The sequence below is a fragment of the Pagrus major genome, chromosome 24, assembly GCF_040436345.1.
Source record: "Pagrus major chromosome 24, Pma_NU_1.0".
Lineage (NCBI taxonomy): Eukaryota > Metazoa > Chordata > Actinopteri > Spariformes > Sparidae > Pagrus > Pagrus major.
Genome location: NC_133238.1, coordinates 11587885 through 11605336, shown reverse-complemented (window position 1 = coordinate 11605336; position 17452 = coordinate 11587885). Strand labels below are relative to the sequence as shown.

The 17452-nt window shown below is 42.3% G+C and overlaps 1 protein-coding gene across 2 annotated transcripts in view; it reads right to left on the bottom strand.

Annotated features, from left to right (window-relative positions):
* Window positions 1-1575: 1575 nt before the first annotated feature.
* LOC140992283 (vang-like protein 1) overlaps window positions 1576-17452 on the bottom strand; it is a 51184-nt gene continuing 35307 nt past the window's right edge. The window contains exons 4-9 of one of the 2 annotated variants that reach the window (XM_073462586.1): window positions 16959-17390; window positions 16309-16484; window positions 9476-9636; window positions 5790-5937; window positions 4942-5176; window positions 1576-4828 (exon numbers count right to left, since the gene is read on the bottom strand). In XM_073462586.1, the coding sequence (XP_073318687.1) occupies window positions 4568-4828; window positions 4942-5176; window positions 5790-5937; window positions 9476-9636; window positions 16309-16484; window positions 16959-17390 (1413 nt within the window). In that variant the 3' untranslated portion in view covers window positions 1576-4567. The remainder of the gene's footprint in view (window positions 4829-4941; window positions 5177-5789; window positions 5938-9475; window positions 9637-16308; window positions 16485-16958; window positions 17391-17452) is intronic. The other variant, XM_073462587.1, reaches the window with a different exon arrangement.

Genomic DNA, 17452 nt, shown 5'->3' with positions numbered 1-17452 from the left:
CAGCACCGGACACTGACACTGACATTCATTTACCCACGAGCCCCGACTACGCCGCTGTGACAGGCTGATGGCAGGCCAATTACTGTTGAGCTTCATGACAACAAAAAGCCACCAAAATACGGCCAAAAAAGGTGAATTTTTGCTCCGGCATGTCACACAGCAGGGTCACAGGTTTAATGGGCAGAGACAGAGGAGTGTGGGCGCACCTGTGAGAAACTGGTGCATACGAGAGAGAGAGGTGATGAAAGACAGTGTACACTCCAAACTAAAGCTGAGCAATTAAAGGAAAAATCCACTTATAAATGCTTTAGGACACATCGAGACTTTCTCACTTTAGCAATGTGGTTTATCGTTTTGCTTTCAGGGAAAATGGAGCAAACTGAAATCATCAATGGTAAATGTCTGTTTTCTACGGAAGCCAGGAGCGGACTTTGCAATAATAATATTTATTTGTTATCTCGAGATCCAAAATTCATTATTCTTGTTATCTCTGATATTTTCCTCATGATAACAGGATAATTATCCTGAAAAAACAACAGGTAGTTTGCTCATTATAACAAGCTAATCAATGCATTGTCTTGGGAAAAATTTTCCAGAGACAGAAACATTCAGGTATTTACACTTTAAACTCATTTGTTCATTATATTTTGTAGTATTTTTAATTGATAATATGCACAGGGTAAAATGGCCCTAAATTTACACCCTGTTCTGTTATGTTATTCATTATTACAATGTTAATATGTACCCAAGGTGGACATTTTTATGGTTTCACCCACAAGCATGGATATAATTACTGGATGAATTAATATAGAATGTAACATGTCAAGGTATTTTATTTTAATTATATGTATGGTTTAAGGAGTTTTAAAGGGTTTAAACCTTAAACAGGTGTGAAAACTCCAAACAATTTACAATAGAAACATGAAAAATGTCCTTAAATCCTAAAGTAAGGGATGCTTCTCAAGGTTTTTGGTAAATTTTAGTCTGTAGCCGTTCAGAATCCCTTAAACCAAGCATTTAATCAAAAACAATTTAAAATTACGAGCATATAACCGTTTGAAATACCATAATACATACCAATCAATTAATTGATCATGTTAAAAACACCTTATCATTATGTCTTCATATTGTCAGGTTTAGGTATCAGAGCCTTAAATTCACCAGTTTGCCCAATCAGCAGATAAATCCATTATAGAAGCTTCAAACAAAAATACAAGAAAAGCCTCAATAGACCAGAATGCAATGCAGCAGTAAAACATGTTGCATTGTGAGCACATAGACCTCATTTTCACAACTAAGGTGGGTAGCCAAAAGTATTCATTGGTTAAATAGCCACCTTTAACTGAAAGTAAAAACTACTATGAACCCAGAGGCATTCTGGGATATGGAGGAAATCACAAATAGAGGTATAAATAGAAAAGCAGTACGTCAACACAGATTTGCTTGCTGTTCTGTGTAGGTGCTCCTACTAAATACAAAAAATGTAAATTTGACATCTGGTCCCTGTTTAAACCCCCGCAGCAGATTTACACTCAGAGAGAGTGTCGGCCTAATAAAACTGATCCAGTGCAGCAGTTTTACAAACGTTCATAAAAATGTTTATTTTTTTCTTCTTTACAAATGCTAATGCTGTGAAACTGAAACACGTCTTACATTGCAATGTCACGTCTTCATCATAAAGCTGTCCCACAAAAAACCAAACCATGACGGAGGACTGTAACCTGGCAACAGCGTGACAGATGGTGGTGATGTAGAGGAGGTGAGGTGTGTGTGTGTGGGGGGGGGGCTGGTCATGTGAACTGGAATGGCATACATACACACATACACACACACATACATGCTTGTTTACATAAATAGATACAGTGTAAAAACAGGAGGCACAGTCACATTGGGATCATACAAAGTTCATCTGTCAGTAGGTACAAAATACGACCAGTGGCAGGTGTTTAAAAAAAGAGATTTGCTGTTACGCAGGAAACAGCAGTGTTTTTTCTTTCCAGGTGATTTAACAGAAACAAGTTTACAGTGAAAGAATGTTTTTTTGCAGTGAAAGCATGTTGCTGCTGCCTCAAGCAGACAGACTGTTACTGTCAGGTTTACCAGCCAGGGGGCAGCAGGGGACAACCCTGCTCACAGCCACAGAAGACCGAGCTCAGTGTGATTCTCTTCTACTACTTTGGTGAGTTTACCCGGATCGGTTATGACAAAGTGAAATTTGAGGATCATCAGGACCTAAAAGTGCCGTTAGCTTAATTTAACTGTTTCGTCTGGCTTTACGAGATAGAAAAATCCCCTCCGAGTCTTCCACTGAGGTGGCTGACCTCGAGGGATTCACTGCGATTGGTTTGTCAGACAACAGAGGCGAGACGAGGGAGTAAAGGAAAACCAGACGGTCCAGTTGGGAGGGAGGTTCCGCCCTGCTGCGGCTCTCTCTACTGATACACATTGTGTTGATTCATTATCATCCTTTGTGTATTCTAGTGATACGAGCAGCCCCTGTGAGCCCTGAAAGATGAAATCATATTTCTAAACATTGCAAATTCTCAGAAAAAAGAACCATCTGTGCAGCAAGAGTGTGAAGTTTGATTTTTTTACCCCAACATATTTAAGATACAATGAATTAAACCCAACACTTCTTTTTCACATCAAAAGTGTAGTGGCAACACTTCTGTGAGATGTAAAGGGTACTGACTCATGTCTACCATGTCCACTTTCTGCATTGAATTCTGGAGGCTTATAACTCCCCTCGATTGGCTATCCAATGATGAGGGGTAGCGACTAGCTGATAAAAAACTGTAAATTTCACGGGCATGACAGAAATGAAAATAAACAAAAAATGATCCAAATGATTGGCCCTCATATAAAGACAGAAAGGCAAAAAAGTCTTGCAGCGTTCCCTTTATAGGTCGACTTTTAATGTGAAAAACAACAGGAAGTGTTGCATTTTCTTGGTGGTAGCTTAAAGGTGCTAAAATTAAGAATTTTAGTTGAGTTAGCATGCTAACCAGCTAGCTTCAGCCCGTCCTGGCCTAAAGCTCCTGTGACGGTGACGTGAACACCGACAGTCAGCAGCAGTTAGCAGCAGTTAGCTGCCCCCTATTTGTTTTTAGTTTGAAGTCGACAGGGGGCCAATTCTTACATACTGCACCTTTAACATTAATTAAGGAGTACGGCAAAGAAGAAACGACTGGAAAGAAAACATTATTCTTGTGAGTGGTGAGTGTAACATGACTCTGTTAGTGTTCGTGCTTATTTGAAAACCAGTTTTTACATGAGAATTTATGGCATCTAGATTTTCTGGCCTGTAACACAAAGTGGGGGAGTTCTTGTTTAAAGTAATCAGTAGTACTTTTTATCTCTGTCTGTTTATATCTCTGTCTCTCCTCCTCGCTGCCTTCCCTTCCCATCATGTCAGGCAGATGCAGCAGACGTGAAAGCCCTGAGAAGGTTATTGAACCGATGAGGCAGGGCAAATGTTTTCGGGCATGTATCCACCTCTGAGCGCCTCTTATGATCCGCTTCATTCCGTGTTTAATGGCATGCGTGTGTTGCTCCCAACTGGAGTGGAAATATTTTGGATTTTGCTCCATTGCACCTGGAGAAGAAGAACCGCGCACCAAAAACAGCCTCAAAGCGTCTTCGCCTTGGCTGCTAGAATTAGCACTCATGGGTGCTACCGTACGCCTTCAGCTGGACATGAGGCGGGTTGGAGTTTGGCATCTCAACTGTCAAGAAAAGTGTTAGTCCGGAGCGCTAAAGATGTCCTGAAGTAGTGATGAGGAAAACAGTCCTTTATGAGTAGGCTGAGATCATATGTTCCATCCTTTTTAGGCATTTTCTTTTCATTTATAAACTTACATAAATGTGCATTTAATGCAAAGTCTGATTGAGTTTCAACTTTTTGTCAAATGCATTTAATTTGGTTTTTAATCCATTTAATTCTCAATCTGTTGACGTCCACAAGAGCTTATACTTTCAAATGTTGTAGAGGAGACGGCAAAACACAGGCAGGACAGTTGTCATGTGTTTCCATCAGGCTTCAAATATCAAAATCCAAGTCACACCATCGAAGTCCTTAGTGGTTTGTCCGTCTGTCCGTTTGTCCCATGGAAATAAAGGAGTGACCGAGACAACACAGTCTCTGTGGGGATGTCAGAAACCTCAAATGTTCCCGTCTCGTTTGGCTACAGCATCTCCAACAGAAAAGGAACGAGTGATTGTGTTGACACAAGTGCGCGCGCACACACACACACACACACACACACACACACACACACACACACACACACACACATGCATAAACTCACACATACCATATGTGCACACAACCAAAGTAGAGTCAAACTTCCGTGGGCGTAATCTTGCCTCAAATCTCTTTTTTGCTGTCATCCAAATCAAACATAAAAAGATCAATATATTCAAACGTGTGTAATATATATATATAGATTCATATATAATATATAAAAATTCCAAAAAAAGTAAAAATAAAAACTGCAAACCCAAAATGAAAACATCCGAGAGCAACGAAACAGGGTGAGGAATAAAAAAACAGAAGAAGTTTGGAGTCCTACACGGAGGTTTCGGACTGTAGCCGCAGGACGAACTTGTGTGACTTGGGGTCGATGTATTCCTCCGACATCTGGATGTACGGGATCTTCTTTGTTGTCACCACCAGGCTGAAGTCCACACACTTGAGCAGGAAGATGGTGCCGTCTTTCAGGCCGCTGGTGACCGACGCCTCACTGATCAGCGTCCACTGACGGGCCAGCCAGTGGTCCCGGCTGTACTGCAGGGTGGGACCCGGGGCCAGGTAGCTCTCCAGGAAAGCCTGGATGGGAAGACAGAATAATTCAGAAAAAGTCACCTCATTTAGTATGAACATGTCAAATCTTTCTCAAATCAAGACAAATTAAAGTGAATGTGACCGTCATGCGTTCTGACCTTGGGTGTCATGTTGTTGGTGATGCAGAAGGCCAGGTGCTGCTGGATGCTCTCCATGCTGTGGCAGTGCTGCTGCTTGGTGGTCCTCAGGTACTTCTGCAGGGCGCGAGCCATGGATGGGAAAATGGCCTGTGCTGCCTCTCGCGGGTCCATCACGTCCCCTGGAGCCTTCTTCTGCTCCTCCTCCTGCATGCGCTTGATATGTGTGAACGCCTCCTCGACTGCCACCACCAGTCTGGGAGGAAACACAGAATTGCCTGATTGGATCTGACTATTAACTTCTTAGCTAGAACTTGTTAAACAGTTGCCTATTTACACATGTAGTAGACATTAGCATCCATTAGGAGTTGTGTTTCTGCCAACCTGGTCCAATATTCACTTTCTTTTAGCTCTGTTTTTGGTCTCCACCAACTCCTGAGAAATATATCTGGCTATTTAGCTACTAAATGCGACACTATGTTCATCAGCTAGTTGCTAACTGTGTCCATCTATTGTTTGGTACTGACCACAGAGTGTACAGGTATTGTACATATTCACGTATTGGCCAGGTGTCATGTGTGATCTATTCTCAATAAAAAATACAGAATATAGCAGCTTTGAGAAACGGTTCTGCTTTAAGTAACCTATTCAGTTTGCTATGATATACTAGTGTTAATGTTTGACTCCGAGCTGGTATGAGTGGGACTCCTGTCTGGAATATTCTGCCACTAACGATGCCCCTTTTCTTCTGGTCCCTATCTCTGTTGCTTGGTTGTTGAGATGTAAGCGACTACAGTACTTCTGGGTTAATATTTAATGTCCAGTGTGCAATTTTAGACTCCTAAAAATATTCCTCCACAGATGCCTACCGTGCTTTGCGCTTGCGGACACGCCTCTCGTGCTCGGCCTCCTCGTAGTACAGCTCGTTGTGACTGGTGTCCCTGCGGCGGGCGGCGGCTGCGATCATGGCTCTGGACTGGGAGTGGGCCAGACCTGCTGCTGCGTTGTTCCCCGGACCTGTCATGACAAAGAGATAAGACAGGAATGGTTACTGAATGTGTGTGTGTCTCTCTTAGTTGGAGTGACACAGACGGAGGAAGGGAAGTCTTAAGTGATGACATAAAATGCAACGTGCTTTTAGAGTGGAGGGGTAGATTATTCAGCACATAAACCTCGGTCCATTTCCTTTTATCACCAGCAATATTAAAGCCCCAGGAGCTTAGTCACACAAAGTCGTAATTTTTAATTGTTCCAAGCGCTGTGATCATTGGAGAATCTGAAACACACACTGCTCACTCTCATACAGCGATTGACATTCAAACATTCCCTTTACTTCAACCACTTGGTGCCTTCAGGAGGCACGATGCGTCCAATTAGAGTGTCTCAGGCAACTTCAAAAGTTTACATTTCTGGAATTAGGCTAGGAGGCTGCTGATGAACCCTGCCTGGTGTTAATGCAGGTTAAAAGAAGGCAGAGCTGGTGAATTATTAATGAGGGGCAGGGATCGTGCATGAACAGAATAATTCATGGATGGAGAGGAGGGAGTTTTCAGCACAGCCTGCTCTCGGTGTTACTGCACTTAGACGGGATTTATGGAAGGGATTGTTCAGCTGAAAGCTGTGTGCAGGATGTCAGGAGCGGGCAAACTTAGAATATTGTATGTGTGCTTTTAACCACTTCTGTATGGAAGATTTAAAATGCCAAAACAAATACACATCAAACAAAGAACTTAAATTAAATATCATCGGAGGCAGATAGAAGAAGTACTGCAACAGGCTGCGGTCAGCAAATCAACTACTTGAGTGAGAGTACAAATGTATCTACAGGAAAAACAACTTGGGCAGCAAGAAATTGAGTAAAAGAAAAAGTAACAGCATAATATTAATATTAGTAATAATAATAATAATTATTTTTAGTAACATTGATATTTAAAGGAAGAAAAGGAAAACAAAAAGGTTTATTACAATTTCACAAAATATTATGTTCTGAAAGACATTAAACTTGATATAAACTTGAAATAAATAACTAAATATATTTATTTATGTTTTAATAACAGCAATACAGACTTTTTCTGTAGATAAACAAGTTTACAAGGTGTGGTAACTGACAATTTTCCTCTCATGGTATACCATAAGACCTGAATACCGCTGCAACCCTTATTTTATATCACTTATTTCTTCTCATGTTTTATATCTTCCATATTTCTTTGCAGAAAACACCTTTTATCCGCTGGGATTAATTTCAATTCCCAATATCTCGAGCTGAGAAACCAATATGGAAACCAAATCGCTTGTCAGGCATCATAAAATCACCTGAATCCATTTGAATGCAGAGTAATTGAGTGTTACGGCCGCTTTGCGCTCAGAGCTTCACCACTCTTTAATCAAGGAGAGATTATTGTCTGTCCCTGAGTTCGTCTTGTTTATTACAATGTCGGTGCGGCTGCAGAAAGAACGGAGGAGTGGGAAGTAAAAAGCTCCAGATAAGAGAGACGGAGAGGACGGAGAGGTCCCTGAGTGGCTGCTGCAGGATGAAAATGAAGGAGGATGAGACACGAGAGAGAAATGACAAGACGGGCAGCGTAATAGCTATTGATTTATCAGCCGTCTCCGTGACCGTTTGAGAGGAGGCAGAAGAAAGGAGGGAGACAAATGGAGGCCGAAAAAACGAAGAGGGAGTCAAGTTAGTGCAAATAAGTGAAGCTTGAGTACACTTAAGGGAGAGCGACAATTTAATAGAGGGTTTGTGTTACATTCCGCCAGCTGTTGTGAGCTCCACTGAACTTTTTCATCAACCTGTGGCATGCAAAGAGTGAAGAGTGAGTACATCCACAGTTAGTGAGCAGTGACATTGCTTCTCTGTGTAGGGGGGGGAGGCTGTCGTTTGGCTTCAAGGACAAGAGCTTTTATAAAGTGAACTCCAGCAGCCTGTGAGGGTGCTTTAGTTAGCAGCAGCGTTGCATGTACTTACTGTCGAAAAGGTAGGCTTTCAGTTTAGCTCTAAAGACTTCTTAAAAGGTTAGCATCAGTGTAAAGAGACACATAAAGGAGAAGAGAAAGTCAAAATTTCAGCTGAAAAGTGGCTCGAATCTCGTTCCCACCTGCTCAAAATGCAGCAGAGGGAGCACAGAGGCACATATCAAATAACCTCACTTGTATTCTTGCATGTTGTAGCACATTAGCTACAAATCACCTGCGCTGTCAACAATTTTACCAATTATGATATTTTTGCAGATTGATTCCCTTCCTTCCAGGCAGCTTTGTGTTTCAGCACATTCCAGTACAGTATGAAAATTAACTAGCAGAGACTTGAAATGCCTGTGATGTTAAACTGCACGCAGTTAGCACATGGCTAACACATGCAAACCCCACAAATACTGGAGCTAAAGAGAAGACACAGTAAGCATCACTTTCAGCTCTAGTTGCTGTTACTGTTTCAATTGTAAAAGAAAAGCGCACAGAAGATTCAAGTTCCTGAAAGGTGGATGAAATACACGGAAATCAATGGTAGTATCAATGGAGGAATTTAAAATGAATGTATGATTTGGGAAATACTCAAAAGTGGTGTTAACTGTATGCAAGTTGTAGTTGAAGGGCATAAACATCCGATACAACCAATATGTTCATTTAAAGGGTAACTCCACCAATTTTATAATTCTTAAAAATGGGTCTACAGGTCTTAGGGAGTCTTTTTGTGGTTTGAGTGGAAGTTGCATTGTGGGTAATGGAGGCACCATGTTTTCAAAGCAGTCCAGTGGTTTAGCATTGCACTCCATAACACTAACTTATTATGGACAGTTAAAAAGAAACAATCAAATCGATACAGCAGAACCAGAGACATCACCTTTTTTATTCCACAGTCTTCTTCCTTTTTAAAACGTAGCGCCTACATTACCCACAATTTATCAGATTACATGTAGCTTCCTCTGGAGCCACAAAAGGCTTGAAACTACTTTTTCACACATGCAATGATTCTCCCCAAGACCTGTAAACACACTTTAATTTGTAAAATTGATGGAGTTACCCTTTAAAGGAGGACAAACTGAGCAATCCAAGTCATCAAGTATTAACGCATGAAATATCAAATGACAACAATTAGTCAGTCAACAGATAGGCCTAATAAATCTGCAAATATTTTGATAATTTATTTACTTTTTCAGTTATTTTCTCAGCAAAATTGGCAAAAATTCCCCAATTTAAGTTCCTCAAATATGAGGATTTCCTTTGTCAACTAAATATATTCAAGTTTAGGACTGTTGGTCAGATAAAAAAACATTTTAAATGCATCAGACTTGGCTCTGGAAAAATATAACGGAAAAAAATAACTGTTAGTTGCACCGCTACAAAAATCTAAATCAAGTAGCATCAAGTTTAAACAACCTCTTCTGTGTAACAATGATTATAAGGAGTAAAAATTGTAGTATGACCACAGGGCATATTTTGTCCAAGAAGTCTAGCATTAAGAAGGAAAAGCAGCCCTTCACAACACCAGAACACGAAGAGAACAAAAGCACAGACAAAACACAACATGAAGTTCAAAAAGCATCCCACTCACCCTCAGCGGGGGCTGCTGGGAACTCACCATCCACGTTGTAGACCTTGAGGCCGGCCAGGTGCTTGGCTGCGCGGGACTTGGAGGCGGAAAGCAGCGCCGGGTTGTGGACTGGGAAGTCACAGTAGTAGTGCTCTAAGATGGCCAGAGCTGCTCGCTGAATGCTGGAGAGGAGAGGGATTAAAGGTACGCTTTAGCCGCGGGAAATATTTCAGGTAAAATCCAGGTAGATCTATGACAGTGTGGAGGTTGAGACAGAGAAAGTGAGAAGCATTAGCCACAGGACGTCTTTCACTTGTAACACCAAATACTTGGAAATCCCTGCAGTAAATCCACACCGCTTCTCGCTCAATAAAGAAGACAGAAGAGGGCAAAAACAAGAGGGAGTGTTAGCCCTGAGACCGTCTTTGAAAAGTTACTACAACTATAAAAAATCCTCCTCGTATTTCTCAAGGATAGCAAGAGCCATCTGTTGAGTGGTGGCAAGGAGGGAGACACACTTTCAAGTGGCTCCCACCTTCCAGCTCAAAAATAATAGGATCAAACATGAAAGAAAAGAGAACCGAGATCTGTAGGAAGAGAGCTGGAGAAGGACAGAAGGTGATGCTGAAGGAGGAAGCGAGATGACAAACAAGATCTAAGAGTAACACTTCGAGCCTTTGAGGGAAACTCCCTTAATACTGTGACGCCAAAGTCATACAAAACACAGAAGAGACACATAGGGACACTTTTCACACAGACAGAGTGAAATACAAAGAAAAAAATGAAACATTTAAGGTCAAGTAAAGCCACACTGTTCATTTAAAAAGACTCATCACATGAGGAACAGGAAGGGAAGAATGCTGAGAGCAACATGATCGCAAATTCACTGGAACTTCATTAATTTCAGTCAGAGCTCCTGACTGTAAATGGCAGATCAGATTTCTGAATTTCCTTTTTGTACTTTGATTTTGTTATTTTACCGGCAGTTCGTCCTGTTGAAAATCCATTTCTAGGATGTAAGCTGTTCCCCAAACCAACACGGACTGACAACAATTAAGGAATGAGAATTAAAGTCCACACATGCGTGGGTTTAAGGCCACATTATAAACAAGATGAGAGTTCACATCAGGATGAAAATAACAACCTTGCAGAGTGGTGCACAGAGAACAATCTAGTGCTCAACGTCAGCAAAACCGAGGAGCAGATTGCTGTTTTTAGAAAAAAAAGGACGCACAGACACACCCCTCGGAGGTAATGAGAAAAGGGAAAAAAAGGGAGGGGAATAAGTTAAAGCAGTCAGAGATAGATGTATGCTCCTGAGCAGCAGCTACAGCTCAGATCCTGAACCTTTACACTGCGGCTCAGAGAGCATGCCAGGTCTTGTCCTCCATAATACAACACACTGTGTTTTCACATGATATGCAACATAAATCATCTGCTCTTTTATAATCTACTGCCTTTGTTTTCCTGGAGCAGAGCTACATTGGAATCCAAAGAGAGATTATGTTACTTTTAAAAGAGGGAGGATTTACCACAATCTACCTTTTTACAAATCAAAACTCTAATTCATAGGCAAATAATGATTAATTAATCATAAGTAATTGTTTGGTTTTTTGCATGCCTACACAGTTGCAGATAAAGTTCAGGCTACACTATTAACATTAGTATTACAGTGTTTCCACTGGTGGCTGCGGAGGATCGTTTCCGACTCATCTGATCCAAACATTTCCAATAAATCCAGAGCACTGTAAAGTACAAAAGTCAAAACAAATCGATAAAAGATAAATGTAATCATTTACTAAAGTTTTATCCAACAAAATAGTTTGCTTCAATCCATATTCATTGGAGTTACTTCATTGTTTTTCAAAGATTAAAGGGGCAGTTGACCAGCAATCTTTGCTCATGTTGCTCTGTTTGCTATATACATAAACAAAACACTGCTAAAACATTCAATCAGGTTTAAATATTAAAGGTGCAATATGTAAGCATTGGCCACTTGTTGAATTCATACTTCCAAAAAACAGGGGCAGCATATCACCATAATTGCTAACTGCTCCTGTTTATGCATCCATGACTGCAGCTACTGTTGGCTCGCTTGCTCAGTTAGCCATGCAGCTAGCCGGGCTACCTTGCTAATATTGGCGTTTACTCTGCTAGCACAGGAGGTTGGACCGCTGGGAGAAAGAGGTTTCCAGGCAAGGGGCTAGCTGGTTAGCATGCTAACATCACATAGATGTATTTGACATAACGTCAGAACTGTTATTTCTTCACATTCTCTTGATGATTTTAGTACATTTTTTAATGCTTTAAGCTAAAATTCATACATATTGCACCTTTAAACTAGCAGAAACTATACTCGCAGTATAAAGCACCCTGAGGGATTTAGTAGCTGCTACAACTCTGTGACCTGCATCTGGCTGACAGGAGGATAACAGATGCTGACAGCTGTTAACTGACCCACAACACGACTTCACTGCTAAACACTGGACTCTTTTTTATTGTAGTGTGTGTTTGTGTGGATGTATCAGTAGGTGTGTGTGAGCCCTCACTGTGTCTCGTGTCCCACGTAGAGAGCAAACTCAATATACAAGAACAACAACACATGCTAGCCTGTAGCACACGCTTCCCATTATGTCAAAGGAGGTTCACAGTTTGACCTCTGACCCACTGATAAAAGCACTTTCAGACAATGCTCTGACCTCTGATAGCTTCAATTCGTTCCTCAGCACATATCCTGCATTAAGTGATGGGTCCATTTGAGTGATACGAACCAGCCAGGCATCCAATCAGCATTAAAACGTCATGCATTCTTACTGCTTTGCCATCTGGTGATAGTCACATGTACAAGAGCTGACAGTAACATCACGACGGGCTAACAGAGTTACAAGACAGATGTTAAGATTAGTTTACGGGCTAAAAAATTCCCCACTTGTTAAAAGAAGATAGGGACTGTGTGTTCATGCTGAATTTAATCTGAAAAAAGTGAAAAATGAGAGAGAAAAGGGTAAAAAAAAACAATTATGTCCCTCTTTTCACAGAGGAATTTTTTAAAGAAACAAACTCACATTCTCATTTTGCACATATAAGGTAGTTTTTTTTTCCTTTTGCACACATATAATAAGTCTATCTGATAGTTGTACACATTCAGACACAAAACAGCTATATCATTTTTTGCATTTGTGTCCCCTAAATGAACCATTGACTGTTCAGGGGAGCATACCCTACTTTTCAAACATGCCGGTGATATCTGTACAGCAATATTCACATATTAACTTTTACCAGACACAGGCAAAACATTGTCAGTCCACTTAAAATAAAGAAACCATTGAGAATAAATCAGCAGCGCGTGGTTATGTTTTCTTGTTTTCAGTGTGCATGTGGTTGCCTGGCACCTGTAAAGTATTTATGGGTGTGTTTTCGAAACAATTACAAAGAGACAGCGGTGTGTTCAGGGGGAAGTAAGTCAGAGAGATAATATGATGCTTTTCAGATGATTTCAGCTGCAGTATGTCACTCATAAGACAGACCATTGTAGGAAAACAAACACACCACAAAGGATTGGTTATTTTGCAAGGCCGGAGGTGGCGCTCATTTCCGCCAAAGGGGACGTAAGGACTGATAGCAGCTCTTTTGGTTAACTAAGGAACTTGACAGCCCTCTCTGCATTCAGAGCCACTACAGACAGGACTATTGTTTAGTGGCCACATGCATAAGTGCTGAGTCAGAGCTGCGAGCCCAACTTCGATCAATTATTAAGCCGAGCAAACATGACACAAAACCATTCAAACCGAACAGCAACTTAAAGAGCAACTGCAGACAGTTTGAAACCAGTTGCCCTTTAGATCAAGCTACTTGACCACTGGCTTCTCTGATGTTGCTGCTCATGACTGACCAGTCAGGGAATGTAAACTGTGAAGTCCCCAGCTGTGAATGTGTTTAACCCCCCACCCCCTTCTGCAACTATCCAGCTGTAAGGAATGCATTCATATTCAGCTCGTCTGGTCTGACAAGGGGACAAGAAAGACTTCCTCCGGCCCCCAGATTGGCATCAAAGGCCAGGCAGACTGAGACAAGCCATCAGGGCCCCGGGGCCCAGGCTGCGTCTCCGTTATGATAAGGCGAAAGATGGATGCCAGAAAAAACAGGAATGTGAGCAGCAGCCGCCTCTGCCTGGTAACAGAGGAGATACATGAGAGATTCATCTGTGGCTACATGTGCACAGTCATCTGCATGTATATGGTGCAATTACCCATGCGCACATGCACGTGTTTATGTTTGTGCGTGTCCGTGCATGTGTGTCAGGCTGACCAGATGCTGTGCTCCAGTCTGCAGGGAGCGCTAATTAGCTGTGTGTTTACAGTCACAGACGGACAACAGAGCGAGGCCGGGCCTGCTGCCGGCCAAGCAGGGATGAATGGCACAGCTTACAAAGGACAACACCCCCAAGGCAGCCAGCGATCACACCAACCAGACCATTACAAACATACACACACTGAGCTGTCTGACCTGCTTCTTCAAATGCAAAATCAAAAAGAAAACAAATCCCCTTTCCTGTCTGTTCAGCTTCAGGTTGATGGTATGTTTTCACATTAGATCCCATTAAGTATAAATGACACAGAACAGAACAGAATGACAGCAAGAACAATGAGTACTGTACTGTTTTTTCATATCCGTGGAAAACTCCGGTTTTAGGCCCAGGGCTAGCTGGTTAGCATGCTAACTTCAGTAGATATCTCTTCAACATAAAAGGTTCATAGACATCAAACTGTTATTTCTTAACATTATGTTGATTTTTTAATGTTTAAAATTAGTTCTCTTTCATATTGCACCTTTAAAGACATTGCACCTTTACATACTGCTACGTCATTGGCCACTATGAATACTCATAATGTATGAAAAATCCACCAATAAAACTACACAAAGATATAAAAGCAGGTGTAGGATTATATTTCATCCAGCCTGTCATGGAAGAGCTCCATCTATAAATCCATCACGTTTTAATAGTTGCCTGTGAGCAGGAGTCTGTGTGAGACTGGGGGCTGCGTATTGATACCAGGCAGCAACAGGAGAGCTGCTGCGTTAGGCTAAAAATGGGATCTTCCTGTTTCCCCTCAGAGACAGTTCGGTCATAAAAAACCTGGTCGGTCTAGTCTGAGCTGTTCTTTCCTACACATGCGCGCACACACACACACACACACACATGCACGCACACACACACATACACACACACACACACACGCCTTTCCTCTGCTTTCTTTTATTCCCACATACATTTTAGGATTCTTTAACACTACCCTCCCATTAACTATTAATCCCTCCTTCTCTATTCTCTCTTTCTCTCCCTCCCGTAGCGTTCTCCCTGCCTCGGTCTCCTGGGTCTTCCCTCTGTACTCCGCCCTCTGTCTGCAGCTCTTTTCTGAGGAGTTTCCTCTCTGAAGTCTTCCCCACCCTCTCCTTTTTTTTCTCCTGGCACGATTTCCTCTCCCGATCAGCCACTTTGTCTGCACGCCTTCTCGTCTCTGCCTTTTCTTCCACCGCTGGCTTAACATTCGATCTTCCTTTTCTACTTGATCACTGCTCTTTTTTCCCTTCAGGCTCATCCCTCAGTTTTCTTGACTTTCCAGAGTCTTTCCTGTATGAATTCCTTCCTCCGATTTGCGAGTATATAACCAGTGACTTCCCTCTTCCTTTTCCGTCTCTCTCACTTGAGGTGTCCCAGTTTCTTTCCAGCTCGCCCACATGTCCTCTCTGTTTCAACTCTCTGTTTCAACTCCCTTTCATCCTCACACATTCGGAGCATCTCTCCCCCTGGTTGCTCATGTCAACCTAGCTCTATTTACCTTCTCGTCCTGTCCCTTCTTTTTACTCCTGTCTTCAATCTCTACATGCTAATGGGACATCTCAGTATTAACTGATGTCTTACTCTTAATGCAAGCACTCACTAAAGCCCCCACAGTCATCAGAAACTGCCACATATGTAAAATTTGCATCTAAATATGCACCTGCACATCTTCTCAGCCTTAATTACAAAGTGGAGCTCTGACAGCGGATAATTTCCCATCTCATCCTACACCTCCTTACACATTTTTGCCCACATTATTTCCTGTTGTCAGCCTAGATCGCAGCCATAAATCTTCTCTGTACCTTCTCAGTAGCAGCTCACACACTGAGAGAAAGTTAGCCAACCAAACTTAAAAGATAAATCGAGTAATTATTCCTCTATTCCGCTCTGTCATTAACCTCCAGTGTTGGCCAAAAAGCAAATCAATGAGTCACACTAAGGTTTCCTTCAGTAAGACCAACATGGGCACTGTAGTGTTTTTTTTGACACCATCCTGCTGCATCGAGCACCAAACGTGGATTCAAATGCACTATTTCTTCCAGTTTGAGTAAAGTTTCATAAAAACGACAGTGGTCAACTGTTTCAGGGAATCATTATTGAAGATAACTAGCCAATAAATCATACTGAACTTTTCTAACACACTGCCAGAACACATTCCTACATTTCACAATGTGAATGCTGTGTTTTAACTGTCTGTCATTGGGCTGATGAGATGCAATAAAGAGTTAGAATCCTGATATCATAGTAAATTAAACCACTACAGTGTTTTTTGTGTCTGACAAGCCTTCATACTCATCATCTGTTACTCAGATTACTGGATACTTTCTTACATTACATTAGAAGCACTACGCCCCCTCTAACACTGCCTGAGCGTCTGATTTCTGCCTGAACAGTTAACTATTGATAACAGGACCAACCGTTAACACAGGTCTGCAATGGATTTGAGGGTACAACATCATACTTACGGAAGGAAACACCCATGAAGTGAAACTAGTCCCTCCGTGCTTCTTACCTGAGCTGCCCCAGGTTGTAGTGCTTCATCTCGCCGTCCGTGGAGCGTGTGACGCACACAGAGAAGCACGGCTGGAGCTGCCGGAGCTCAAGCAGGACGATGGCCAGGTAGTGGATGAAGAGCAGAGCGTCCACCAGGGACACTGCGTACTGCACGATGCCCTGGTAGTTCTCGTCCTGTGAACGATCAAGTTTTAAGTTGAATCTACAACAGTACAAACACAGAATACTGAATATATGAAAATGCAGTGTGAAAACTAACAAAAACAAGCAGAAAACACTCCTGCGGGGGGTAAAAAAAAGGAGATTGTACACATGTAAGACAAGATGTAGAGCATATGAATATTTAAATACATTTCAAAGGATCGCGAGCCTTTTAGACCCCCGACTTCTGTGTGTTTGTATGTGTGTTTTCCTTCTGAATGAGGGGGCCAACAGGGATTATAAATTATGACTCACACAGTAAACACATAGCACTGTGGAAACCAAATATGTTGTGTTTGTGGTTGTGTTGAGCTCCTAGAGGCATTAAAAATGAATGTGTCTGCACTATGTGAGACCTCTCCCACTGTTATACTTCTCTGTGTGTATATTTTAAGTTACAGTGAGCACTTACTGTAATATTTCATGCATTCCCTTCTCTTATCTCACCTGTGAGTCGAGTATTCTGACTCCGTAGAACAACCAATAGGAGACCACGAAGAGCAGCACCAGCACGGCGAGCAGCGCCCGGAATACAAACACCCGCGGGAGGCCGGCCCGCGGCGGCCTGAAGAAGAGCGCCCAGACGGCCAGCAGCAGTATGAGCAGCTTGAAGGCCACGGAGATGAAGAGGCCCTCGCAGGCCGTGCCGCAGCTCTGCAGCTTCTCCGGCCAGAGGAGGTGGGGCAGCACCAGGAAGGCCAGCGGCGTCAGGAACACTAGCAGGCCCAGAATCACGGCCAAGGTCAGGGTGAAGTAACGGCGGCAGTCGAGCCCGACGCTGTCCTCAAGGTCCTTGGTGATGCGAACAATGTCCTCCTGGGAGAGGCTGTGCTCTGATGTGCCCGTGACGGCCGTGGTGGTCTCGCCCCAGTTGTCATCCTGGACACAAAGAAAGATTTGAAACAGCGATGCAAGCATGTCTGGCAAAGAATGCTTGTTCA